Genomic DNA, 27,150 nt, shown 5'->3' on the forward strand with positions numbered 1-27,150 from the left:
AGATTGTGTTTTAACTGGTCCAGGGTATGGCCTGTGATCTGGAATTTTTAGAAGAACCTCAGCTACTTCCAAATTGCATAGAAATTTGGAAATCATTTTCATACCTTTTTTCCAAAGTGATTATGACAAATGACACTGCCATCAGTATGGTAAAGAACAGTTAAAATATACTGTATATATATAATTCACACACCTACAGTTCATTCATTTAAGGTGTACATTCAATGATTTTTAGTACAGTCAGAGTCATGCAACAATCACCACAATCTAATTTTATAACACGTTCATCACCTCAGAAAGAAACCCCTGCCTATGAGCAGTCATTTTCTTTTTTTTTTTTAATTGAGAGGAAGAAAAGCAGAGAGACAGACTCCCCCATGTGCCCCATCGGGGATCCACCCAGCAAGCACCCTACCAGGGGGAAGCGCTGCCCATCTGGGGTCGCTGTTCTGTTGCTGAGCAACCAAGCTATTTTAGCGCCTGAGGCAAGGCCATCCTCAGCGCCCAGGGCCAACCTGCTCAAACCATTTGAACCATTAGAACCATGGCTGAGAGAGGGAAAAAGAGAGAAAAGGGGGAAGGAGAGGGGTGGAGAAGCAGATGGTCACTTCTCCTGGGTGCTCTGACTAGGAATCAAACCTAGGACTTCCACATGCTAGTACAACGCTCTACTAACTGAGCCAACTGGCCAGGACCAGCAGTCATTTTTGATGTCCCCACTCTTATTCTCTAATTCACCCCACCTCTCAGTGCTGGACAACTACTAATCTATTTTCTTTTTTTTTTTTTTTTTTTGTATTTTTCTGAAGCTGGAAACGGGGAGAGACAGTCAGACAGACTCCCGCATGCGCCCAATCGGGATCCACCCGGCACGCCCACCAGGGGCAACGCTCTGCCCACCAGGGGGCGATGCTCTGCCCCTCCGGGGTGTCGCTCTGCCGCAACCAGAGCCACTCTAGCGCCTGGGGCAGAGGCCAAGGAGCCATCCCCAGCGCCCGGGCCATCTTTGCTCCAATGGAGCCTTGGCTGTGGGAGGGGAAGAGAGAGACAGAGAGGAAGGAGGGGGTGGGGGTGGAGAAGCAAATGGGCGCTTCTCCTATGTGCCCTGGCCGGGAATCGAACCTGGGTCCCCCACACGCCAGGCCGACGCTCTACCGCTGAGCCAACCGGCCAGGGCCTAATCTATTTTCTGTCTCTATAGGTTTGCCTGTTGAGGACATTTCATATAAATGGAATCATACAGTATGTAGTCTTTGTGTCTGGCCTCTTTCCCAGAGCATGTTCTCAAGGTTTCTCCATACTGTGTCATGTATCAGAACTTCATTCCTTTTTGTTGATGTATAATATTCTATTGTAACGATATACCAAATTTTTTTTTTTCATTTTTCTGAAGCTGGAAACGGGGAGGCAGTCAGACAGACTCCCGCATGTGCCGGACCGGATCCGCCCAACCGGGATCCACCCGGCATGCCCACCAGGGGGCGATGTTCTGCCCCTCCGGGGCGTCGCTCTGTTGCATCCAGAGCCATTCTAGCGCCTGAGGCAGAGGCCACAGAGCCATCCCCAGCGCCCGGGCCATCTTTGCTCCAATGGAGCCTTGGCTGGCTGCGGGAGGGGAAGAGAGAGACAGAGAGGAAGGAGAGGGGGAGGGGTGGAGAAGCAGATGGGCGCTTCTCCTGTGTGCCCTGGCCGGGAATCGAACCTGGGACTCCTGCACGCCAGGCCGACACTCTACCGCTGAGCCAACTGGCTAGGGCCGATATACCAAACTTTATTCATTCATTCATTCATTTGCTGATGGACATTTGAGTGGTTTCCACTTTTGGCTATTGTGAATAATGAAGTATACAACACTTCTGCCTCCCAAAGTTGTGAAGACTAAGTACTGTCAGACTTCTTTATAATTTTGCCAATCTAGGGTATGTGAAATAATTATCTCACTATGGTTTTAATTTGCATTTTCTGATTGCTAATGAGATAGAAAACTTTTTCATGTTTATTGACTATTTGTATTCCCTTTTCCTTGAACTGTCTATAAATGTCTTTTACCCAATTTTTCAAAAAGGTTACTTAATTTTCCTAATCAATTATAGAAGCTTTTTATATTCTAGATATTAATTTCATTGTTGTCAGTATGCATGGCAAATATCTTCACCCAATTCCTGGCCTATCTTTTATTTTCTTTCTGTCTTTTAATAAAGAGAATAACTTCATGCAGTCACAATTATCAATCTTTTAATGATTATTTTTAAAGAGAACTAAACAGAATCTTTAGAAATGTTCTATCTGGTTCTCTTTCAAATCTGTTCCTTTATGAAATCTCTATTGCTTGTCGTTTTGTGATTTAATTTCTTCAAACATTTCACCAATAGTTTATGTTTATAGCTAATAATTCTAACGCGAAATCTTTTGCCATGTATCTGTTGTTTCTATAGATTATCTATCATTCACCTACAACCCACTTCCGTGTGGGTATAATGATCATTGTAAGCTCATTTTCTGTTCATCTTAATTTGTGCGAATTCTAAAACCCTCTTATTTTCCCCCAGAGAGAAATGCATTTGTTTGGGCCAGGAGTCAGAGGCACCACCTTAGAGAATAAAATTTCAACTCCTTTTTTTTTTGATTGCCCATCTTATTACTTTACCATTCACTCCTTTTCAGATATTATGTTTTTATGTTACTCCTATAAAGTTAATGCCCATCCTAACCCCTTTACACTTACCACTTTGTCTGCCTGGAATACTATTCTTCCACATACTGGTCTGACTCTTTGTTCAAATATTACCTCATTAGAGAGGCTTTTCTAAAACCTACTTATCTAAAATAGCCCACTCCTACTCCTCATTTAGTTCTTTATCTGCCTACGCTATCATTCTTTAGTTTATCACTACCTGTGATTGTTATATTTATTAAATGAATAAATGTACATAGGTACATATATATGGACACTTGTACATATATATATTTGCTTCCTAATTATTTTGTATTTCTCCTAAAAAAATGTAAGTTTCAGCAGAACAAAAACCTTGTCTAGATCATTACTTCTACAATGTCAACTACAGTCCTTGGCACAGAATAGGCTGTCAATATATACATTTTGAGTGAACGAACACATTTTAAAGAATGGAGATAACAAATAAGTCTAAATACCAAATATATCTGAAAAGGAATTGACCATCAAGTTTATATCAAAGGGTTGTCACTGGGGAAAAGGAAGTGTCCCTCCATGCTTTTCTTCTAAAGTTGGAGGCATTTTTTTTCACAAGACTTGGGCCCTGCAGGAGGATATATCAACCAGTAACTTAATAATGCCTTTAGAGGAAAGAGGACTGAGGGGGCAAGAGACAGTTTATTCCAGTGACTTGAAGAGTCTAAAGAATAGAATTATCATTTAGGTGGGAAAATCACTTATTAAAGTTTTAATTTATATAGACTCTTTTAATAAACTTTATCTTAGACAATCACAGGTACTTCTTGAGTTACTTTCTAATAAAATGTGGTTGTGGCATATTCATTCAGTGTAAAACAAAGTTTGTAAAATGTAATATTCACCTACAAAACACAAATAAGAGAATGTATTTTTGGCATTGGACTCTGTTCACTTGAATTGTTATGAAAGATGATGTTTCATCCTATTACTATATAAATAGCTCTTCTGTTGTTACAAAAACCATACATTTCTGCATCTATTTAAAAATATATATATTTAAGCTCCTTTAGCAGATTTAAATTGTAACAATGCACAACCTGTCCGTTGATCATCGAGGAAGATAGGAAGGAAGGCAAAAGGAAGATAGGTAATTATATTTAAAGGATCTACAAGATAACGTGTCCTATGAACTATGTCTACTTCCAGTAATTTAAAACTGTTCACTTGAGAAGAAGAAATTCAGGTAATTACTTAAAATCAATCTTGAAACAATATCAGAGAAGGCAGCCATTCCAAAGGTAGATCCTAAAATACTACAGGTACATATCCTTACCTAGTGACACCAAGTTACTATAGTTCTCCAACATCACATCTCTGTATAAATCTCTCTGAGCAAAGTCCAGGCATTCCCACTCTTCTTGAGAGAAGTCAATGGCAACATCCCTGAACATCACCAATCTCTGAAACAACAAACATAATACTAGTAGTGGAAATAAAGAAATGTACTTTCAATAGAGCGGGAGATGATGGGAAGCTCTTTACCATGGAGGTAACAGAGCAAACATGCTAAGAAGCCTCTCATATGGATAAAGCACTACAAAAATTGGTGCTTCTGAAGTGACAACACATTCCTTTTCATTCCTGTTGCTGTGGACATTTCCTGAATATAGAACGTCTCATTAAACACAATCTTAGTTCAAACAAAGTTAATTAAGTAAAATTTATTTAAAAATGCAATGTCCCAAATAAAAGAAATAGCATATAGAAGCACTCTGTAAAAGATGTATCTTGTACATCATATTCTCAATAAATGAAAGTTTTAGCCTTGGCTGGTGGCTCAGTGGATAGAGCATTAGCCCGGCATATGGACATCCTGGGTTTGATTTCCAGTCAGGGCACACAAGAGAAGCAACCATCTGCTCCTCTCCCCTTCCCCCTCCCCAACTCTCAATCTTCCCCTCCCACAGCCAGTGGCTTGATTGGTTCAAGCCCGGACACTGAGGATAGCTTGGTTGGGCCAAGCACGTCTGCCTCAGGCGCTACAAATAGCTGGGTTGATTTGAGCATAAGTCCTAGATGGAGGCTGTCAGGTTATCCTAGTCAGGACACATGTGGGAGTCTGTCTCACTATCTCTCATCCTCTCACTTAAAAAAATAAATAAAAGTAAATTAAAGTTTCCCTTTCTTATTCTTTAAGAAATAAGAGTACCTGAGACTCTGCCCCACCCAACCTGCAGGGCCACCCAAATCACTTCCAGGTTTTTCCAAACAATCGATGTCTTGGCTCATGTTGTGGTCTTTCTTAAATTCTCTCAAAGGTTCACAACTCCAAACAAGCAGCATTTGGCCTCGGCATGCCATGTACCCCTTGATAAGTGGTCCCAGACCAGGCACTAGCAGCAGCTGGCCTCAGTTCACACCTTGGTTTCTCCCGGGCACCTCCAAGCCCAGCACAAGCAGCAGCCATCTGCAGATCACTTTATAGCTCAAGATGGGTGGCCCCAGGTAAGGCACAAGTAGCAGCTGACCTTGGGAGCCCCAGAGCCAGCACACCCAGTGGCCAGCTTCAGACTACACTGGAATACCACTCAAACACCTCCATAAGTGACAAACTAAAAGAGAAGAATTGAGTGGGCAGCAGAGCCCTGCTGAAGCAAGTTCTACTCCACAGGGTCAGCCTCTGCATTGCAGTTCCTTTGCTGTAACTGGGGCTAGTCAATCCCTCCCATGGATGTATCAACAGCAACCAAGGCTCAACTAGAACAAGAGGGTGCCACACACAGGGCGTGCATGGAGTACCCAGCTCAGGTGACAAGAAAAGCTACCCCATTGAGCCCTACAGAACACCTATTACATAAAGCCATCATACCAAGACTGGGAGACACAGCAAACACAGAGAGGCAGCCAAAATGGGGAGATAAGAAACATGTCCCCATTGAAAGAACAGGAGACAGCTCAAGAAAAAGAACTAAATGAAATAAAGAAAATCAAATTACCAGATATGGAATTCAAAACAATGGTTATAAAATGCTCAAGAAACTTAGTGAGAACTTTAAGAACATAAAAAAGGGCATAGAAACCATAAAAAAAGAGCCAGTGAGAAAAGAGTAACATAATAACTGACATGAGAAATACACTAGAAGAAATCAAAGATTAGATGAAGCAGAGGATTAAATCAGTGATTTGGAAGACAAGGTAGAGAAAATACCCAATTAGAGTAGAAAAAAAAAGAATACAAAAAAATGAGGATAGTTTAAGGGACCTCTGGGACAAGATCAAGCATACCAACATGCATATCATAGAAGTATCAGAAGGTGAAGAGGGAGAGCAAGGGATTAAAAACCTCCTTGAAGAAATAATGACTGAAAACTTCCCTAACCCGATGAAGGAAAAAGACACACAAGTCCGGGAAGCACAGAATCCCAAACCCTTGTTCGGATTCCAAGAGGCCCACATCACGACACTTCATAATTAAAATTCCAATGTTAAAAACAAAGAGAGAATCTCTTTTTCTTTTTTTTTAGAGAATTTTATATGAGTTTATATGAGCCAAACTGATGACAATTGCTGAGAAGCAGGATCTCAAATGTTCTCCAAAGAGAGAAACTTAAAAGCAGCAAGAGAAAAGCAGTTAGTTACCTAAAAGGGAGCTCCAGTAAGACTGTCAGCTGATCTCTCAACAGAAACTGTGCAGGCCAGAAGAATGGCATAAAATAGTTAAAGTGATGAAAAGCAAGAACCTATAACCAAGATTACTCTACCCAGCAAAGACATCATTTAGAATTGGAGGATAAAGAACTTCCCAGACAGGCCCTGGCCCGTTGGCTCAGCGGTAGAGCATCGGCCTGGCGTGCGGGTGACCCGGGTTTGATTCCCGGCCAGGGCACATAGGAGAAGCGCCCATTTGCTTCTCCACCCCCCCCTCCTTCCTCTCTGTCTCTCTCTTCCCCTCCCACAGCCAAGGCTCCATTGGAGTAAAGACGGCCCGGGCGCTGGGGATGGCTCCTTGGCCTCTACCCCAGGTGCTAGAGTGGCTCTGGTCGCAGCAGAGCGACGCCCCAGAGGGGCAGAGCATCGCCCCCTGGTGGGCAGAGCGTCGCCCCTGGTGGGCGTGCCGGGTGGATCCCGGTTGGGCGCATGCGGGAGTCTGTCTGACTGTCTCTCCCCATTTCCAGCTTCAGAAAAATACAAAAAAAAAAAAAAAAAAAAAGAACTTCCCAGACAAGAAAATGCTAGAGTTCATCACTACCAAACCAGTATTACAAGAAATATTAAAGGGTTTTTTTAAGAAGAAGAAAAAAAGACAAAATATATAAATAATAAAATACCAATAAGTATATATCTATTAACAATTACTTTAAATGCAAATTGATTAAATGCTCCAATCAAAAGACATAGGATGGCTAAATGTATAATAAACAAGACCCTTGCATATGCTGTCCACAAAAGACTCAGGTCAGATTGAAAGACACACACAGACTAAAAGTAAAGGGCTGGAAGATATTTCATGAAAATGGAAACAACAAAAAAGCTGGGGTAGCAATACTTATAGCAGACTAAACAGACTTTCAAACAAAGGCTATAATAAGAGACAAAGAAGCACCCAGCAATTCCACTTCTGGGTATTTATCCACAGAAACCCGAAACACATACATCTATATGCTCAATGCAGCATTATTTACAACAGCCAGGATATGGAAGCAGCCTAAGTGTCCATCAATAGGTGAACTGATAAAGAAGAAATGGTGCATCTACACAATGGAATATGACTCAGCCATAAAAAAGAATGAAATTTTGCAACCTGCGACAACATGGATGAATCAAAGGGTACTGTGCTGAGTGAAATAAGTCAGACAGAGAAGAAAATGTCATAAGATTTCTAAAAAACAAAATACATGAACAAGCAGAATAGAAACAGACTCATTGATATAGAGGACATTTTGATGGTTGCCAAATAGGAGGGGCTTAAGATGCTGGGTGAAAAAGGTAAAAGAATAGAGAAGTACAAATTGACAGTTATAGAATAGTCATGGGGATGTAAAGTACAGCATAGGAAGTATTGTAATAACTATGTATGATATCAACTAGTTTTATTGGGGTGATCGCTTCATACAAATGTCTAAAAAAGTATGTTGTACACCTGAAACAAACATAATATTACCTATCAACTATAATTGAAAAATGAAAAAATTATTTAAAAAATAAGAAAAATTGGGTAAATATTTCTGTAAAATCTTATAAAATCTCTATCATATAAATTGAAGAATTTATTGAAACTTCAGGTTTGTTACATCAAAATATTATATTATAAGCATTTTCCTTGTTACCAATAATTTAGTGAATATTTTTAATAGGCTGCAGAATTGCTCCATATAATGAATATATCTTGACTTAATAAGTGTGCATATTTGAACATTTTAGGCTATATAAAAATCTTATAAGCATTTCTTGCTTTGGGGAGTATATAATTCTCAACAGCTACTGTATGTAAATGATATTTCTTGTTATTATTACCCATTTAGTAATATAACTGTTTCTTGTTTTAAGCAACAGAAAGGTAGAAAAACTAATCCAACTTACACATTCATGATTAGCACATAATATTGAATCTCAAAATCATCCAAATTATTGACATCAATTATGGATTCCCAGGGAATATCCCCGAATCCCTCTGTATTTATTTACTCCTTAGTCATATTTCTAATCTTAAACTCACAAAGCATGGGCTTTGCCATTTATGGAGACTGAGCACAGTCAAGACCAATTCCTTTCTTGTCTAACTAGGAAATTTGGTCTGAAGAGAAGATCAAAGTTTTCTTATGTGTGGTGCCACTTAATATCCTTCTCTATCTTACAAAATCAGGAAATTTGCTTTTATCAGTCAGTGCTCCTAGTCAAGATGCTCAATGGATTTTTGAATAAGTTTGTGAATATAAGTTAAATTGGAAAGACAAACTTAGAGAAGGCGCTATCACTATAAGAATGGAATAAACTTGGGAGCACATTTCTGAGTACGGTCAGTTAGGAAGAAAGTTTCCGGAATAAGGAATAAGACATGTGCATAGTCTGTAAAAAAGTGACTAAAGAGAACAGGAGAAAATACCAATTTACCTGAGCCATGTTTTTATAGCTGTTACAAACAATTAATCCTCTACTGGGTTCCTATTTTGGAGAAGTACAGTGTCTGGAAAAGGCAGTGCTAGAGAGGAGAGAACAGAACCATGAGACCATGCTTTTCATACAGCTTCTACTGAGTTGTCAGAATTAATTCTGTTGCTTCCCTCTTCCTGTCTGTTGCTACTATTCCCAAAATAGACACTAAGCAGATTTCTTACTCCTGTTAAACTCAAGTGCTCTCTATAGTCAAAATATATATATTTATAAAAACTTCTCTATTTCTGAAATGAAATTTATAGATGATACATTTACACATTATGCCAAAAATAGAGAAAATGACTGTTTTATTTCAATACATTAATGATCATACATAACCACAGTTGAAGGCACAAATAATTAAATGTTCATAACTATGTACTTATCTAAAATGAACAAATTTAGATTTATAAGATGATAATATTCAACCAAGTATTGCTGACATATTTTTATTCATATTTGACATTTTGCAATAAAGGCTGTATATGTATATGTACATATGTGTGTATATAAATACAGTACACTGCTCCAAAAATTAGGAGATATTCCAAAATAAATATGAAGCGTTAAAATATCCCCTAATTTTTGTGAGCAGAATTAGGGGATATTTCAAAATTAATATGAAGCAATAAAATATCCTCTAATTTTTATGAGCAGTTTATGTGTGCACAATAAATGAAATTCATTATCTATAAATGGAGGCTTCTACAAGTATGTGATATTCAAACGTCAAATGTCACAAGCAGTGTGTCCATTTGTGTCAAGACTTTTTAAAGTTGTTTTAAAAGACATCTCAGGCCTGACCTGTGGTGGCGCAGTGGATAAAGTGTCGACCTGGAAATGCTGAGGTTGCCGGTTCGAAACCCTGGGCTTGCCTGGTCAAGGCACATATGGGAGTTGATGCTTCCTGCTCCTCCCCCCTTCTCTCTCTCTGTCTCTCTCTCCTCTCTCTCCCTCTCTGTCTCTCTCCTCTCTAAAAATGAATAAATAAAATTTAAAAAAAATTAAAAAAAAAAAAAAAGACATCTCAGTAAATTTCTGAATAAAGCGAAGTCCAGTATTTCTCGAGCAAACTAGCATTCCTGGAAGATTTAGCTAGTAATAAAACCATGCAATACTGATATAGATAAATTCAGCAATTTGAAAAAGTCCTGCAAAAATGCTTTATTGTAAGAGGTTCTAGAGCAACATATTTATTAACACATTTTTTTCCCTCAGCTATGATCCTTATTTTGTAGGTCACAGAACAATTCTTTGTTGTGCACTGCAGGACATTTAGATTAGAAGTTGGCAAACTACTGCCCACCAACTCTTTTTGTAAATAAAGCTTTATTGGAACACACCTACACTCATTTTTTTATATATTGTCTTTGGCTACTTTCACACTACAGTAACAGAGTTGAATAGTTGCAAATTAGCCTGGCCTGTGATAATGCAGTGGCTAGAGCTTTGACCTAGAATGCTGAGCTCATGGGTTCAAAACCCTGGGCTTGCCTAGTAAAGGTACATACGACAAGCAATCAATGAACTAAAGTGAAGCAACTATGAGTTGATACTTCTCATTCCACCCCCCTTCTCCTCTCTCTGTAAAAACAATAAATAAAATCATTTTTTAAATGGCCTAAATTATTTACTATTACTTTATAGAGAAGCTGTCTAACCTGTGATCTAGATCCATGACTTGATTTAGTCCTTCAAAAGCCAGAAGCCTTCACCCTCAACCCAGTTATTTTAACATTCAAAAGCATCCAGATACATTTCTAAAACATCCCCTGGGAAGAGTCACTTCTCCTACAGAGAATCACTGATATAGGTGCTCAACAGATATATAATTAAAAATTCTACTTCTTCCAGATACTGGAAAGGTGCAATAGATCATTGTACCCACTCTAACAACCAAAAATAATTCAGGTAAGCTAAAAAATCATAATTCCTTTTAAATTCATCAGAGATGAAAACACAAAACATTTAAATGAACTAAACTCTAAAAAGTGCCAAGCTCTTCTTAGGAGACATATATGGATGCTCTATTCCTGCCACTGCTTAAACTATGTTGCAATTAATTATCTTAAAGATAAATAGTCCAACCATTCCAATAAAGAGACAATGTCAAAACAAGGTAAGAAAGCAAGTTCCATCTGTATGTTCTTTACAAGAAACAGACCTTAAATATAAAAACACTGACAGGTTGAAAGTAAGATGGTGAAGAAAGATACACCACACAATAACTAAGCATAAGAAGCTGTGTACCTGTATTAAATAAGACAAAACAGACTTATACTGTATGTCAAGTGTTAATTGAAAAATCTTTTAAACTTATTTTACAAAAATAAAAAATAAATAAAAGGGGCCTAGGCCCTCAGTACCACAACCAACCAAAAAGTTGCACAAACATCCTTCCCAGCCCAGCATCAACTACTCTTCAGCAGGGCCTGCTATGCATCACCCAGAGGTTCTCTCATGCCTCCTGCCAGCAGCCTGGGTAAAGCCAGGCAAGTGACAGCCCAGTTGCCCCAGGCCAGGCCTTGGAACCTGAAGGGAAAAAAAAAAAAAAAGAATATTTAACAATAAAAACTCTAAGATTTTTTTTTTCTATTATAATATCGAGTAATGGAGAAAAAGTTAGGACAGGGGGAGGGGGAATGAGGAAATGCACCAATTTTATTATTACTTCGAGTTGTGATTTAAGTAGGATTTATGTCAAAAGCATTAAAATAAACTAAAAGTAGTCTATTTCTAGAAATTTGTCCCAGAGAGAAACCTCATGAAATAGAAACATTATGTAATGGCAAAATACTGAGATAAAATCCAAATGCCCACTCATAAGAGACTGGCTGAATAAACTATAACACCCACACAAAATATAACTAGAAAAAAGAATGTGGGATATTTCTATAGGCTGCAATGGAATGATCTCTGGGATACATTAAATGTGTGAGGGGAAAAAAAAGGAAGGTAAAGAACAGTGTACATAAAATCCTCCCTTTTAATTAAGAATAAAGACAATAAAAACATATATATATACAAACATATAAACATATGTATAATTTAAAAGAAAAATAGAAGAATAAACCAAAGATAATTATAAGTAGTTATCTATAGGGAGAAGGAAACAGGGTGGAGGGAATCGGAATGGACACCAAAATTCTCTGAATTCACTTTGTTCTGTAATTTAGATTTTGGAAATATGTAAATATTTTAAGTAATTTTAAAATAAAATTCAATGGGGGAAGGGTACAATTTCTAAAAGTAGAAGCAAGATAAAACAAATGAGCCTAAATTTGTCTCTCAAGTTGGTGGTTTACCTGTATGAGGGTGCTATATTAGGTGACTTTAAAAATCAAAGTAATTTGATTATAGATTCCCTAGTGCAGCGGTTCTCAACCTGTAGGTCGCGACCCCGGCGGGGGTCGAACGACCAAAACACAGGGGTCGCCTAAAGCAATGAGAATACATAATGCATATCAGGTATTTACATTCCGAATCATAGAAGTAGCCACCAAAATTATTTTTTGGTTTGGGGTCACCGCAACATGAGAAACTGTATTGCGGGGTCACGGCATTAGAAAGGTTGAGAACCACTGCCCTAGTGGATTATATCCTATTGAACTTCTGAAAGTCTTGATTGTTTTTCTGTATTTATGCGGTTAATAAAAATATTAGTATTGTTATTTTGAAACTCTCTCTCAATCCAAAAGTCAGAAAAGAAGGAAAAGAGAATAAAGAACAGATGGGGACAAATATAAAACGAATGTCAGGCCCCAGCCGGTTGGCTCAGTGATAGAGCATCAGCCTGGCTTGTGAATGTCCCAGGTTCAATTCCTGGTCAGGGCACATAAGAGAAGTGACCATCTGCTCTTCTACCCTTCCCCTTCCCTTTCTCACTCTTTCTCTTTCTCTCTCTCTCTCTCTCTTCCCCTCCTACAGCCATGGCTTGATTGGTTCAAGCACATTGGCCCAGGGTGCTGAAGATGGCTTTGTGGAGCCTCCACCTCAGGCACTAAAAAATAGCTCAATTGTAAGCATGGCCCCAGATAAGCAGAGCATCAGCCCCAGACGAGGGTTCCAGGTGGATCCCCATTCAGGCACATACAGAAATCTGCCTCTCTATTTCCCCTCCTCTCACTTGGAAAAGAAGAAAAAAAATATTGTGTAAATAAGACAAATGTCAAGATGATGGATTTGACTCAAATCATATCAATAATCACACTAAATATAAATAGTATAAATACTCCAATTAAAAGATAGCTATTGTCAAACTGGATAAAAACACAACATCCAACTAAATGCTGCCAACAAGAAATGCAACTTTAGGCCCTGGCCGGTTGGCTCAGTGGTAGAGCGTCGGCCTGGCATGCAGAGGTCCCAGGTTCGATTCCCGGCCAGGGCACACAGGAGAAGCGCCCGTTTGCTTCTCCACCCCTCCCCCTCTTCCTCTCTGTCTCTCTCTTCCCCTCCCACAGCCGAGGCTCCATTGGAGCAAAGATGGCCCAGACGCTGGGGATGGCTCCTTGGCCTCTGCCCCAGGCGACAGAGCGACGCCCCAGAGGGGCAGAGCATCGCCCCCTGGTGGGCAGAGCGTCGCCCCCTGGTGGGCGTGCCGGGTGGATCCCGGTCGGGCACATGCGGGAATCTGACTGTCTCTCCCCGTTTCAAGCTTCAGAAAAATACCAAAAAAAAATAAAAATAAAAATAAAAAGAAATGCACTTTAACTATCAGAACAAAAGTAGGTTAAAAATAAAAGGAAAGAAAAAGATATACCATGTTAACTCTAATGAAGAAAAACAGGAGTGGAGTGGCTACATTAATTATCACACAAAGTAGATATTCAGAGCAAAGAATATTACTGAATAAAGGATACTATTTCATAATTAAAGAGGTCAATCTATCATTAGGACATATAGTCTAAAACATTCATATAGCTAATAACAGAGCTTCAAAATATATGCAGCAGAAATTGACAGAAACTATAAAGAGAAGGAGAAATCCAACAGATAATCAGTAAAGGTAGAGAACACTATAAACCCACATGAGCTAGCTGACATTTATAGAACTCAAAACAACAGTAGTCATTTCAAGTGTGTACTAAATATATACTTAGACCACACATTCTCAGTCATAAAACAAATCTTAATAAATTTAAAAGAATTCAAGTAATACAAAGTATATTCTCTGACTGCAATTGAAAGAAATTAGAAATCAGCAATAGAAAGATTTCTGGAAGCTCTTCAAATTATCTGAAAGCCAACATATTTCTAATAATCCATAAATCAAACAAGAATTCAAAGGCAATTTAGAACAGATTTGGAACTGAAAGCAGAATAAATGAAATAAGATTGGCAAGTGATCATTCTTAGCAAGCCACATATAGTGGTTCCTTATACTTTTATGTGCATTTGAAAATTTTTAAGTTTTAAAAACAGAATGCTGCTATGCCAGAAATCCATTTAACCACAGCTGGGAAGCATCTATCACAATTAACTGCACATGTTCCGTGCTACCAATCTACAGAAAACTGCCTTGCCATTCTGTTATTTGAAAAGGCTTTGCTAGGAAATTTCAAAGAGGAAACAAAAATTCCTATGTCCTGAAACAAGCAAAGGCAGTTCAGGAAACAAAGAGAAAAGAAACATCCACTCACCTTGAACTTTGTGTTTGAATGCATAACAGCCATTTTCTTCCTCCTCTGGGCTCTACTCTCAGGAAAAGAAAATGGAATTATGAGATACTAGCCCTTTCCTAGGGTATATTTCTAAATTAGAACATACCGTCTTCTGTCTCCCACACCCAAATCTAACCCTCATTTAACATAGAGGGAGGTCAGAAGGCGACCAGAACAGTTATCCACCTTCTGTTTCAGAAAAAAGATCACAGCTGTCTTGGGCTAGAATTTATTTCTGGACTCAAAGTTGTCCACTGGAGACGGACTCCTACAGAGGAGTGTTACAGGTTCATAAGTGTGTGGCTTGCCTTCTACAGCACACTCTGAAAGCTTTCCTATTCTGGAACACCATTATATTTACAAGTGGCCTTTCTTTAAGGTGCTATTAGCTCCAAAATTCTCATCTCAAGACCAGGTCTGTAGATTAGAAATAAATCATGTATTCTTCACTCATAGGCTCAAATTTCTGACTTCCTTTCGGTCACCTCTTGCATAGGCTATAAGGTGAGAGGGCACCAGAAAGCAGTAGGGAATCTACAAGTACAATTCCAGGGTGAACTAAGGAAGGATACAGAAACAAAGCAATCAATACAGGCCATGTGTGAATGACAGAAAGGAGAGATGTCACTGTGGCCAGAAGAGAAAGCAGTCAAGTGGCCAAAGGCAAGACAAAGCCAAATGGGACTCAGGATCCATACGAAGAGTCTACCCCAGAAATACTGGAACACAATTTTAACTCTGGCCCCCACTAAACTCTCAAATAGACGGACTATAAAATATACAAACGAAGACACAAAAGGACATAATCACATTTCCACAGTCACACAGCCAGACTCACATTCACCACATTAATGCTACATTTTCAGACTATCTTAAAAAAAATCGAGTTGTAAAGAAAATCCAATCATACACAAAGCATACACAGAAATACACTCAAGCACATCCAGGCACCCTGTCCGGGGCACACAACGGCCAAAAACATCTTTTCACAGCACCCCTTTTACTCGCTTTACAGTCACAAAAAAAACGGCACAGACACACCCAGTCCCACAACATAGCACAGTCAGAATGACAGTCAGAAAAACACTACCGAGTACCAGGTCAAGGAAACAACTAGTCACAAACACTGTGTCATAACAACACTTGTAACACCTCAAAGTCGCAGGCAAAACCCCGTAATACCCACGATTCAGTTCACATACACAAAGTCAAAATGACAAAAGAACAGCTAAACACCATGTCGCAACGGCACCGTCGCACTCCTCAGGCACAAAGCAACCCCAGTCAGAGCAGTACTATCAAACCCTCAGTCACAAATAACTCACACTCACACAAACACAAAACCACAGTCGCGCACGCCCATCAACACTCGTCAGGCTAGTCTCACAATACAAATGCGCAGGAGACGCGGCCACACGTGCAACTCCAGCGCCGCTGCCTCCGAGCATTTCCGCCACTTAAACAGCAGGGTCCAGGGTCTGGCGCTCGGGGTCCTGGGCGAGCTCGGCTTCGCGGGCGCCACCAGGGCCGGCCCCCGGTCTTCCGCAGATACCACTCTCTCCCCACGCGAGGCTCCCAGATCACGCACACAAACGGAAATGAAGCGGCGTTCGGAACCCGGTGGCTTTGGGAAATGTAGTCCAACACCGGGAAGGCTGTGGCCGGCGGGCCAGGACGGCAGGAGACACCACACTGTTCACCTAGCGGGGCTCCCGGAGCCTGCTGCCAGAAGCGGCGTGCGCCACGGGCCTCGGCCGAGATCTCCGGCAGCGCCCGCCGCGCTCGGGACGCTGGCGTCTGGTGCCCCCGGCCGCGGCTGCGGCTGCGGCGGCTGAGGCCGGAGACCCGCGCCTGGTAGCCCCAGAGTCTTACCCGGTCAGGAGAAGGTGGGACTGGCTGACCCGGCAGGTGCAGGGGCGGGGCTGGAGCTGGGCGGGGACCGGCCGCAGCCTCGGACTAGCAATGAGACCCTTTGCACGCCTCACCAGGCCCTTTGGTGTAGGAGTGTGTGTGTGTGAAACAACGCGAGATGTCAGGTGACCTGACTCCCTCTGTGGCCAGCTGCGTTTCTACCTGTGTGTGATTCTATTGATACGTGCTGTTGGCTGTGCAGTGATCCGTACTTGAAGCCGCGTGGTAATGACATTTTTATAACTGTGGGATTGCCTGACACAATAGAAAGGACCTCTGCTATTGTGGTTTGTTTTGTGTCCATAATTGAGTGTGGCTGCACGACTGGTGATTTGTTTACCTAAATGTGCTTTTCTAGTGCCTGTATTTCCTCGTGTCTGTAGGAGTTCGACTAGCAAAAGAGCATTGTGTGATTGAAAAAAAAAACAAAGGATGCTAAGTTATTTATTCTTTTAACGTTAATTTTACCTGGAAAAGGTTATCAGTTTATCTGGAAAATAAATGATTTTTTTGTTGGAAGACTACAAAATAAACTTTTTTAAAAAAGAAAGATGAGGGGTATGCAATATAATCAAATGTCAAAATAACCTGGAGATGTTTTCTCTGAACATATGTACCCTGATTTATCAATGTCACCCTATTAAAATTAATAAAAACAAAAATATATAAAAATAAATTAAATAAAAAGAAAGAAAGATGATTTCAAAATCAGTTCTAGGGAAACTGCTTTTTCCTCTGCCACAGCCCCCTAAAGTAGGCATCCATTCTTTTCCGCTATTGGGACATTGTTGGGTAAGGTCAAGAGGCCATCGATTTATTAAATAATAATATGTTTATACATAAGAAGAGTGAATTTTAGCAGAGTCAGCATTAGTCAGATTTTCTAAATTTCAGGTCAAACCCTTGTCCCCATTTTCTGATGAGAAAACCTTGGCTCACAAAGAGAAAAGAACTTAAGGATGTATGATTGGTTTGCAAGCCTAAACTTGTCTTCACTTTAAGACCTCATGGCCATTTAAAAAAGTATAAATAATCACAGACTTTTTGAAATTCTGGCACAGAGAAGAGTTATAATTCCATAAATCCTCTAGGGGGGAAAATTAATAAAACCTGCTCTGACTTGCAGGACCCTATACCAAATACTTTGATCTCCTAGTAATGTGACTGGAATGGCAAGTTTGATGACCAGGACTGTTGAATGAATCAACTTGTGTGCATGATTCAGTATACCTATGTGAAATAAAGATGGTCAGATTGCACTGTCTTAGTGTCAAACTGGAACAAGACTTTTGTTAGAGTATTCATGAGAGATTTAGATTTGGGCTTTTTTAGAGGTAACACATCTAGTTTCAAATCAGACAGCAAGCATTGATCTGAAGCCACATCTACTTGATTCTGGGTTATCTCTTGGATTTTGAATTGTTGTGATGACTACTTGCAAGAAAAAAAAGAGGCTATTGTTTAAAAGGGAAAAACAGAAATTGTTAACCTGAGGCGAATAGATTCCATAGGGATGGGCTTCTTATTGTATATTAAACTTGTGACATTTTATATGTGTAGATAATGTGATTTTTTTTTTTTAGAGAAAGTATAGGCAGTTTTATCAGATTCACAAAGAGATACTTTGACCCAAAAAGGTTAAGACCATTAGAAATACAGACTGCAGGAGCCGAGAAAGACTTTTTTTAGCATACTGTGTGATATATTTAATATAAAAATATAATAATATCTTTTATGAAGGGATACACATCAAACTCCTGTCAATGATAGCCTTTGGGGAGAGAAGAGAGGAGGGAAAAGTGACAAAGGGGACTTTAAGCTTTGCTGATAATCTCTTTTTCTTTCTTCACTAGGAAAACATTATTCATTTATTTAAACTTAAATTTTAAAATTCAAAAGAAAATGGAGACTTTGAAGATTCTGGAGCAAGAAAGTGAGCCAAGGAACCTAAACTGTGTAGACTGTGTAGAAGCAGACAGAATCAAGGAAAACATGCCCCTTACAAAGACTGCACAGAGCAAGGAATACTCTAAGGCAGGGGTTCTCAAAGTGTGCACCAGGGTGTACTGGTGCACCCTAGAAGATTTCCAGGTGCGCCCTATGGTATTCCAGAGAAATATGTGTCTGTTGGGGACCAAAAAACCAACAGGGTTTTTGGAGTTTAGATTTTTGGGGGACAGAGGTGTGGGGAATTGGCTGTAAGCGGACAGTCTGCCCAACCCCCCCCCCACCTCACTTGCCTGATTAGGTTGCAAAAGGCTGTTAAGCTGTGGTGCTGAATTGTTTACACTACTCCCCCCCATGTTTCCCAGAAAGACTGGAGGCAAGTTTCTTCTATCCTTTGTTTGGTGTAAAGTTAAGATGATATATATGGTGGGGGTTTTGGATTGATGATTAAACAAAAGGAATTGTCTCTTGAAGCCTTTTGGATTTCTATAAAGGAAGAATATGTGGCAATATCTTTAAAAAGCTTTGAATATTTTACTACAATTTTCAACATTCTATTTATGTGAATTAGGGTTTTCTACCCTCAATACAATTAAGAGTAAAAAGAGAGGAGTTCTTCAATGTATTGACAAGGAAATGAGGGTTTGCCTTTCAAATATATGCCCAAACATTGAAGAAATCACTAGGACACATCAGGCTCATGTTTCTCATAAACACAAGAATGAAAAAACTTAACACATTCATGCTAGGACCTGCCAAATTTACTATTTCTTACTAAGAATGTATCTATATATATGTAAAGATAACTTTTTTGTTGTTTTTTTATTTTTTAACCCCTCTTTTATTATGAATTCTAAAAAGCATAACTCAAAAAATGTAACATAAAAATGTTTTTTAACATCAGAATAAATTAATTTTTCATATTTATTTTGTTTAATTACCATAAAATCACACTTGGACTTTATTTTTTTCTTTAATATTTGGCTTAATTATTATAACATATTTCTCAGAAATTTGTATATAGTGCACCTACAATTATTTGTAGGATTTTAAATGTGCCCCGACTTCAAAAGTTTGAGAACCACTGCTCTAAGGTGATAATTATTCCTAGGCCTCAGGTACCTTACAGTTTCAAATGTATGTCCTTATGACACATGTTGACCTTGCAGATCCAGCAGCTGGATTCAGCCCTGTGCTAGTGGCTGCCTGGGAACGGCATCAGTAAGGATGTTCTCTTTCCTGGCACTGAAGCATTTTCTTTGAGTCTTTGTCAATACTGGAAAATGATTTTGACTTTGTTCCAGAAGATTGGATTTATACCAGTACATATGAATCAGGCATCCAATTAGTGATTTGGGAAAGTATTTGAGGCACTCTTGTATTTTTATAATTTTTTTTTCTTTTTTTTTTCTTTTTTTTTTTATTTTTTTATTTTTTCTGAAGCTGGAAACGGAGAGAGACAGTCAGACAGACTCCCACATGCGCCTGACCGGGATCCACCCAGCACGCCCACCAGGGGGCGACACTCTGCCCACCAGGGGGCAATGCTCTGCCCCTCCAGGGCGTCGCTCTGTTGCGACCAGAGCCACTCCAGCGCCTGGGGCAGAGGCCAAGGAGCCATCCCCAGCGCCCGGGCCATCTTTGCTCCAGTGGAGCCTCGCTGAGGGAGGGGAAGAGAGAGACAGAGAGGAAGGAGAGGGGGAGGGGTGAAGCAGATGGGCGCTTCTCCTGTGTGCCCTGGCCGGGAATCGAACCCGGGACTTCCGCACGCCAGGCCGACGCTCTACCACTGAGCAAACCGGCCAGGGCTTTTTTTCTAATTAAATAAATTTTTATTTTAATGGGTTGACATCAATAAATCAGGGTACATATATTCAAAGAAAACATGTCCAGGTTATCTTGTCATTCAATTCTGTTGCATACCCATCACCCAAAGAGAGATTGTCCTCTGTCACCTTCTATCTAGTTTTCTTTGTACCCCTCTATAATTATTTTTCTTAAAGTTTTTATTTTGAAAAATTTAAAGTGACAAGAAAACTAAAAGAACAGTATAGTGGTGTACACTGTATATCCCTCATTTAGATTCACCAGTTTTTAACATTTTACACCATTTGTTTAATCTGTCTACAACTATTTACATATTTTGTTTTTTGCTCAACATTTATGAATAAGCTGCAGACATCAAATACTTCACCGCTAAATATTTATATTTTCACTTGCATCTCTAAGAGCAAGGTTGTTCTCCTGTATAACTTCAATACCATGAATACACATAAGAAATTTAACATTGAGTTGTAATGTCATGTTATGTAATCCATATTTAAATAGTCCCAGTTGTTCCTCAAAAGTCCTATATATGTCCATTTAAAAAATTGATACACAATTCAAATCATACTCATACATTGCATTGGATGGATTTATCTTTAGGGAAAAAAAGCAAACATTTATTTTTTGCAGTTCTAAAGGCTGGGAAGTCTAATATTGATTTGGTTCCAAGATTGAGCTGATACATGCAGATTTGGTTCTTGATGAAAGCCCCTTTCTGGTTTACAGATGGCCACCATCTCACTGTTTAATGTAAAGCAATGTTCCCCTGACCTGTTTTTCTGTTTCATAATGACATTTTTAAAGAGTGGAAGAGTCTAGAAGATTTATCTTGTAAAATGTCTTAACATTCTGGATTTGTTTCTTTCGTTTTGTCGTGACTAGGTTAAGTTTAAAAATATTTGTCAAGAATACTATTGTATCACATTAAAAAGCACATAATTTAAATTTGATCCATTATTGATGATACCAGATTTGTTCACTTTGGTTTGTGTAGTGTGTATACCTGATTTCTTCATGATAAAGGTTATTTTTTTCTTTGTTAGTCAAGAAGTAACCTGATGGTGATATTATAAGACCATTTTACATACAGTAAAACCTTTTTCCTAATCGTTTGAGCATCCATTAAGTAGCTTATTAAATTAGGGGTTGCAACGGTGATATTTTAAAATGATTTTATTTATTGATTTTAGAGAGAAGAGAGAAAGAAAAGGGTAGGGAGGAGCAGGAAGCATTAATTCATTGTTGCTTTCCATATGGGCCTTCACTAAGCAAGCCCAGGGTTCCAGGTTGATGATTTATGCACTACACTACCACAGGTCAGGTGCAATGGTGATTTTTAATTTTATCATTCTTTCTTTATTATAAAAGAACTTTGCCTTCCACCCCTTTTCCTATCTTCCTCTGCTTTTTCTCTTTTGAGTTATCACAAACTAATAGACTATTTTTTTCCAGGCAGAATATTTTAATACAAGGAATGAAGTGTTATAGTCCATTTTACATCATCATTTTTGTGTTACTCAAATTGTCTCAAATTTGGCCTATCAAGCTGGCTCCTATATTCCCGTTTGTCTTCAAATACTTCCTTACTTTTTGACACAGATATTCCAGACACGTTGTTTATTTCCCTGTTCCAGACCTGGAATGAGCCACTTTCTAAGAATTTTTGATGATATTTTCAAATATATATCCTGAACAAAGATATAATTAAATAATTTGTGGTACATGTGCAATGAATGTTATGCATCAAACTTGGGTTCATTAAAACTATAAATTTTAATCAACTGGGATTTATTCCTGGGAGGCAAGGCTGGTATAATATCTGCAAATCAACAAACGTGATACATCACATAAACAAAATGAAGGACAAAAAGCACATGATCATATCAGTAGATGCAGAAAAAGCATTTGATAAAATCACCCATTTATGATCAAAACTCTCAGCAAAGTAGGAATACAGGGAACGTACCTAAACATAACAAAGGCTATATATGACAAACTGACAGCCAACATCCTACACAGTGGACTAAAATTAAAAGCAGTCTCCTTAAGATGAGGAACAAGACAACAGTGTCCTCTTTTACCATTCTTATTCAATATAGTACTGGAATTTCTAGCCACAGCAATCAGACATGAAGAAGAAATAAAAGGCATCCAAATGGAAAAGATGTAAAACTGTCATTATTTGCCGATGACATGATATGTACGTAGAAAACTCTAAAATCCAGCTGTAAAATTGCTAGACCTGATAAATGAATTCAGCTAGGTCTCAGGATATAAAAGTAATATTCAAAAATTAGTGACATTTTTATACACCAGTAATGAACTATCAGGAAGAAAAATTAAGGAAATAATCCCCTTTACTATTGCAACAACAACAACAAAAATAAAGTACCTAGGAATTCATTTAACAAAGAGGGTAAAAGACTTATAAAATTGTAAGACACTAAAAAAGAAATTGCCCTGGCCAGTTGGCTCAACAGTAGAGTGTTGGCCCAGTGTGCGGAAGTCCCAGGGTGATTCCCGATAAGGGCACACAGAAGTGATTATATGCTTCTCCACCCTCCCCCCCATCTCTCTCTCTCTCTCTCTCTCTCTCTCTCTCTCTCTTCGTCCTGCAGCCATGGCTCTGTTAGAGCAAGTTGGCCCAGGGTGCCATGGCCTCGCCTCAGGCACTAAAGTAACTTGGTTGCCCAGCAACAGAGCAGCAGCTCAGATAGGCAGAGCATTGCTTGGCACGAGGCTTGCCAGGTGGATTTGGGTTGAGGTACATGCAGGAGTCTGTCTCTGTCTCCTTGCCTCTCACTTCATAAAAAGAAAAAGAACAACAAATTGAAGAAGATGCAAGTGGAAGCATATAGCATGTTCATGGATAGGAAAATTAACATCATTAAAATGTCCATACTTCCCAAAGCAATCTATAGATTCAATGCAATTCCTATTAAAATACCAATGGCATACTTTACAGACCTAGAACAAATTTCCTAGAACAAAATTTTATATGGAACCAAAAAGAACCTAAATAGCCTCAGCAATCTTGAAAATGAAGAATAAAGTGGGAAGTATCACACACCTGATATCAAACTATACTACAAGGCCATTTGAATCAAAATAGCCTAGTACTGGCATAAGAACAGACGTACAGATCACTGGAACAGAACAGAGAACCCAGAAATTAACTCATGCCTTTGTGGTCAATTAATATTTGACAAAGGAAGCAAGAGTACACAATGGAATAAAGACAGTCTCTTTAATAAATGGTGTTGGAAAATTGAACAGGTACATGCAAAAAAACTGAAACGACTACCAACTTATACCACTCACAAAAATAAACTCAAAATGGATAAAAGAGTTAAACGTAAGTCATGAAACCAAAAATATTCTGAGAAGTAAACACAGGCAGTAGACTTTCAGACATCTCTTGTAGCAATATTTTTGCCAATCTTCGTGGGCAAGTGAAATAAAGGACAAAATAAACAAATGGACTATATCAAACTAAAAATGTTTTGCACAGCAAAAGACATCATTAACAAAATAAAAAGACAACCCACTCAATGGAAGAACGTATTGACTGATAACGTCTGATAAGGGGTTAATAACCAAAATTTATAAAGAACTTATAAAACTTAACACTAGAAAGGTAAACAATCCAATTAAAAAATGGGCAAAGAACCTGAATGGACACTTCTCCAAAGAGGATATACAGATGACCAATAGGCATATGAAAAAATGTTCAAAGTCACTAATTAAGTGCAAATTAAAACCACAATGAGATACCACCTCACACCTGCCAGAATGACTTTCATTAGCAAATCAAACAAGGGCTGGCGAGGGTGTGGAGAAAAGGGAGCTCTCCTGCACTGCTGGTGGGAATGCAGACTGGTGCAGCAATTCTCTCTGAGAGGCATTAGCCTGCAGAAAAGCAACTGCCCCAGCCTTGGAAGTCCCTCCTGATCCACCCATGGAGACTGGGTCATTCTAAGAAGCCAGGAAGCAGGGAGCCTATCAGTGACTGTTTTCTGGCTTTGAGGCCAGAGCTTCCCCTTCATGCTCTTGAGTCTATGACTGGTGCTTCTGCCTCACGGAAGACTCAATAGAAGCTTTCCAGACTGCAGGAAGACCACATCTCTGGGTCTCCGAGACCACACCCACTGGACTCCTGAGGTCACACCCTACTGAGGGCTGTGAAAAGAGTCTAGACAGACTGATAACTGGAGTTTAAGGGATGGGAACCACACCCACTACCCTTTCTAATCCCTGAATTGTCCCAGGCTCTGGACTCTACTCAGGTTTTTTCAGTGGCGGAATCCAACAAGCATCCAGTAGACAGAGGCTGCAGGAGGCAGGACTCAGGGAATCTTGGCCTTTTAAGCGGTCATTCCCCCAGGCCCAGTGTGAGTAAAACTAGTCTAGGTGTGCAGCTTGGTATTTCCATGTTCACCTGGGCCTAGCAAAGGCAGCCACACACTCTGGATTGCTTATAGCTCCAAGAATTGCTGAGGACCAGTCACAGGCAGTGTCTTCCACTGGTCTGTGCTGGGTTCCCTCCAGGGAGACCCAGAGCTGGCATATCCAGTGGCCGGCTGCAGAGAGCATCGGTTCAGGACCTAACAACCCTTGCTAGTGGGGATATCCTAAGGAATAGCTTCTCACACCTGGCCCATCTGAGGCAAGTTCTGCTTTCCATGATCAGCAACTGCACAGCAGCTCATGTGCATTGGATAGGCTGAAGCATCACAGTCAGCCAGCCTGGGTGTTAGATATTCAGCCCGGCTGGGCAAGATTCCACAGGGAGAAGGGAGAGAGGCTTGGAGCATAGACATTGAAGGTATGGATTCCCACGAGCCTATTGTTGGGTCTGGTCCAGGGGCTTAGCCACTTTCTGGGTTGGGGGGGCACAGTCAGCCCCAGGAGAGGACTCTCTCAGTGTCCCTCCCTGAGACTAGGGCCTCACCAGCTGTAAGAACATCAGCAGAGTAGACTATTGGCCCCATTTGATCTGAACCTGCTGCTCACGTTGCTGGGGAGAAATAAAATTTGAGTATCCAGCAGTGACTAAGGGATTAGGCTCTGGAGTAGGTGCCACTTTCCCCATACTGAGCTCTTGAACAAGACACCCCTGAAGTAGGGGGTTCCATTAACATTTTATTCCCAACCTAAGCTGGTCTAACCCCCAAGCTTATAACCTACAGAGCAGTTGGTGGAGGTGGGGGAGGCCAATCTGAGCCCACAATACAGTCTTCCTACAGAAGACTCTGTGGGACGACCAGGCGGCTACAGGAGGAGGTGGAGCAGCTGAAAAATGGAGAAAAATCATATGGAGTTTGGGGCTTTTAGGGAGCTACTGTCATCTCTACACAAGAGAAAGCTGATCCTTATACACAGGTTGGACCTTCCCACACTACCCAGCACAGGAAATGCAACACAAATAGCGAACAGAGCAGTAGCTCCAGACAGGTAGCCACAGCAGGTTACAAACAACAGCTAACACCAACCCAAGAATACCTAGAATGGGTGGTACTCAGCACCAACCCTAGACGCAGTTATCTACACTGAGCATGCCAAAAGGAGAAGTCTAGCAGGCACCAGACACTGTGGAGAATAAATACGTTCAATAGGACAGACATTGCACAGTGTGTAATACACATAATCAAGGTTGACTTTTAGAGCCAGCCAACCTGAAGGAATAACCATACCCACAAAAGGACCAACTGCTTTCAATACTCACATACAATAGGAAAAAAAATAGTACCCTCAAGAAGCATTCCTAGAGCAAGGAACTCAGGTGGCCTGGAAGTCAGTACTACTGAACCCATCTTCCTCATAAAGACACCACAAAAATTTCAAAGTCAGACAGAGCTACCTAATACAAAGACAAAATGGGCAGACCAAGAAATGCAACCCAAATGAGTCAACAAGAGAAATCCCCAGAAAAAGAACTAAATGAAATGGAAGTAACCAAATTACTAGATGCAGTTTAAAATAATAATTTTTAGGATACTCAAAGATCTTAGAGCAACAATGATGATCACAATGAGAACTTAAATGACAAGCTAGCAAGCATCAAAAAGGACATTGATATAATAAAAAAGAACTACTTAGAAATGACAAAATATCAGAAATGAAGATTGCACTAGAAGTAATCAACAGCAGGCTGGATGAAGCAGAGGACTGAATCAGCAATTTAGAGAACAAGATAAACATAAGCACAGAAGTAGAGCAGCAAAATGAAAAGAGGCACAAAATATCTGAGGAAACTCTAAGAGAGCTCTGTGACAACATGAAGAAAAACAACATCTGCATCATAGGAGTCCCTGAAGGAGAAGAGAATGAACAAGGGATAGAGAACCTGTTTGAAGAAATCATAGCTGAAAATATTTCTAAATTTATAAAGGAAAAACTCATACAAGTTCAAGAAGCACAGAGAGTCCATTAAAGAGAAACACAAGGAGGCCTACACCAAGACACATCATAATTAAAATGCCAAAGTTAAAAGACAAAAAAAGAATACTGGCCCTGGCCGGTTGGCTCAGTGGTAGAGCGTCGGCCTGGCGTGCATAAGTCCCGGGTTCAATTCCCGGCCAGGGCACACAGGAGAAGCGCCCATCTGCTTCTCCACCCCTCCCCCTCTTCTTCCTCTCTGTCTCTCTCTTCCCCTCCCACAGCCAAGGCTCCATTGGAGCAAAGATGGCCCGGGTGCTGGGGATGGCTCCTTGGCCTCTGCCCCAGGCGCTAGAGTGGCTCTGGTCGCAGCAGAGCAACGCCCGGAGGGGCAGAGCATCACCCCCTGGTGGGCAGAGCTTCGCCCCTGGTGGGCGTGCTGGGTGGATCCCGGTCGGGCGCATGCGGGAGTCTGTCTGACTGTCTCTCCCCATTTCCAGCTTCAGAAAAATAAAAAAATAAATAAAATAAAATAATACATGGCAATGAGAATGGCTCATCTAAAACTACAGTCAGAAATATATATGAATCCCTAAGGAATGCTGAGCAAAAGAGACC

General features: G+C 40.1%; 1 protein-coding gene across 17 annotated transcripts in view; it reads right to left on the reverse strand.

Annotated features, from left to right (window-relative positions):
* The window catches only part of LOC136380494 (zinc finger protein 420), a 35,829-nt gene extending 19,363 nt beyond the window's left edge, over window positions 1-16,466 (reverse strand). The window contains exons 1-5 of one of the 17 annotated variants that reach the window (XM_066348344.1): window positions 16,342-16,466; window positions 14,449-14,500; window positions 11,183-11,338; window positions 8,765-8,852; window positions 3,987-4,113 (exon numbers count right to left, since the gene is read on the reverse strand). In XM_066348344.1, the coding sequence (XP_066204441.1) occupies window positions 3,987-4,113; window positions 8,765-8,773 (136 nt within the window). In that variant the 5' untranslated portion in view covers window positions 8,774-8,852; window positions 11,183-11,338; window positions 14,449-14,500; window positions 16,342-16,466. The other 16 variants (XM_066348343.1, XM_066348341.1, XM_066348345.1 and 13 more) reach the window with 16 other exon arrangements.
* Window positions 16,467-27,150: the final 10,684 nt, after the last annotated feature.

Source organism: Saccopteryx leptura, chromosome 9 (assembly GCF_036850995.1).
Source record: "Saccopteryx leptura isolate mSacLep1 chromosome 9, mSacLep1_pri_phased_curated, whole genome shotgun sequence".
Classification (NCBI taxonomy): domain Eukaryota; kingdom Metazoa; phylum Chordata; class Mammalia; order Chiroptera; family Emballonuridae; genus Saccopteryx; species Saccopteryx leptura.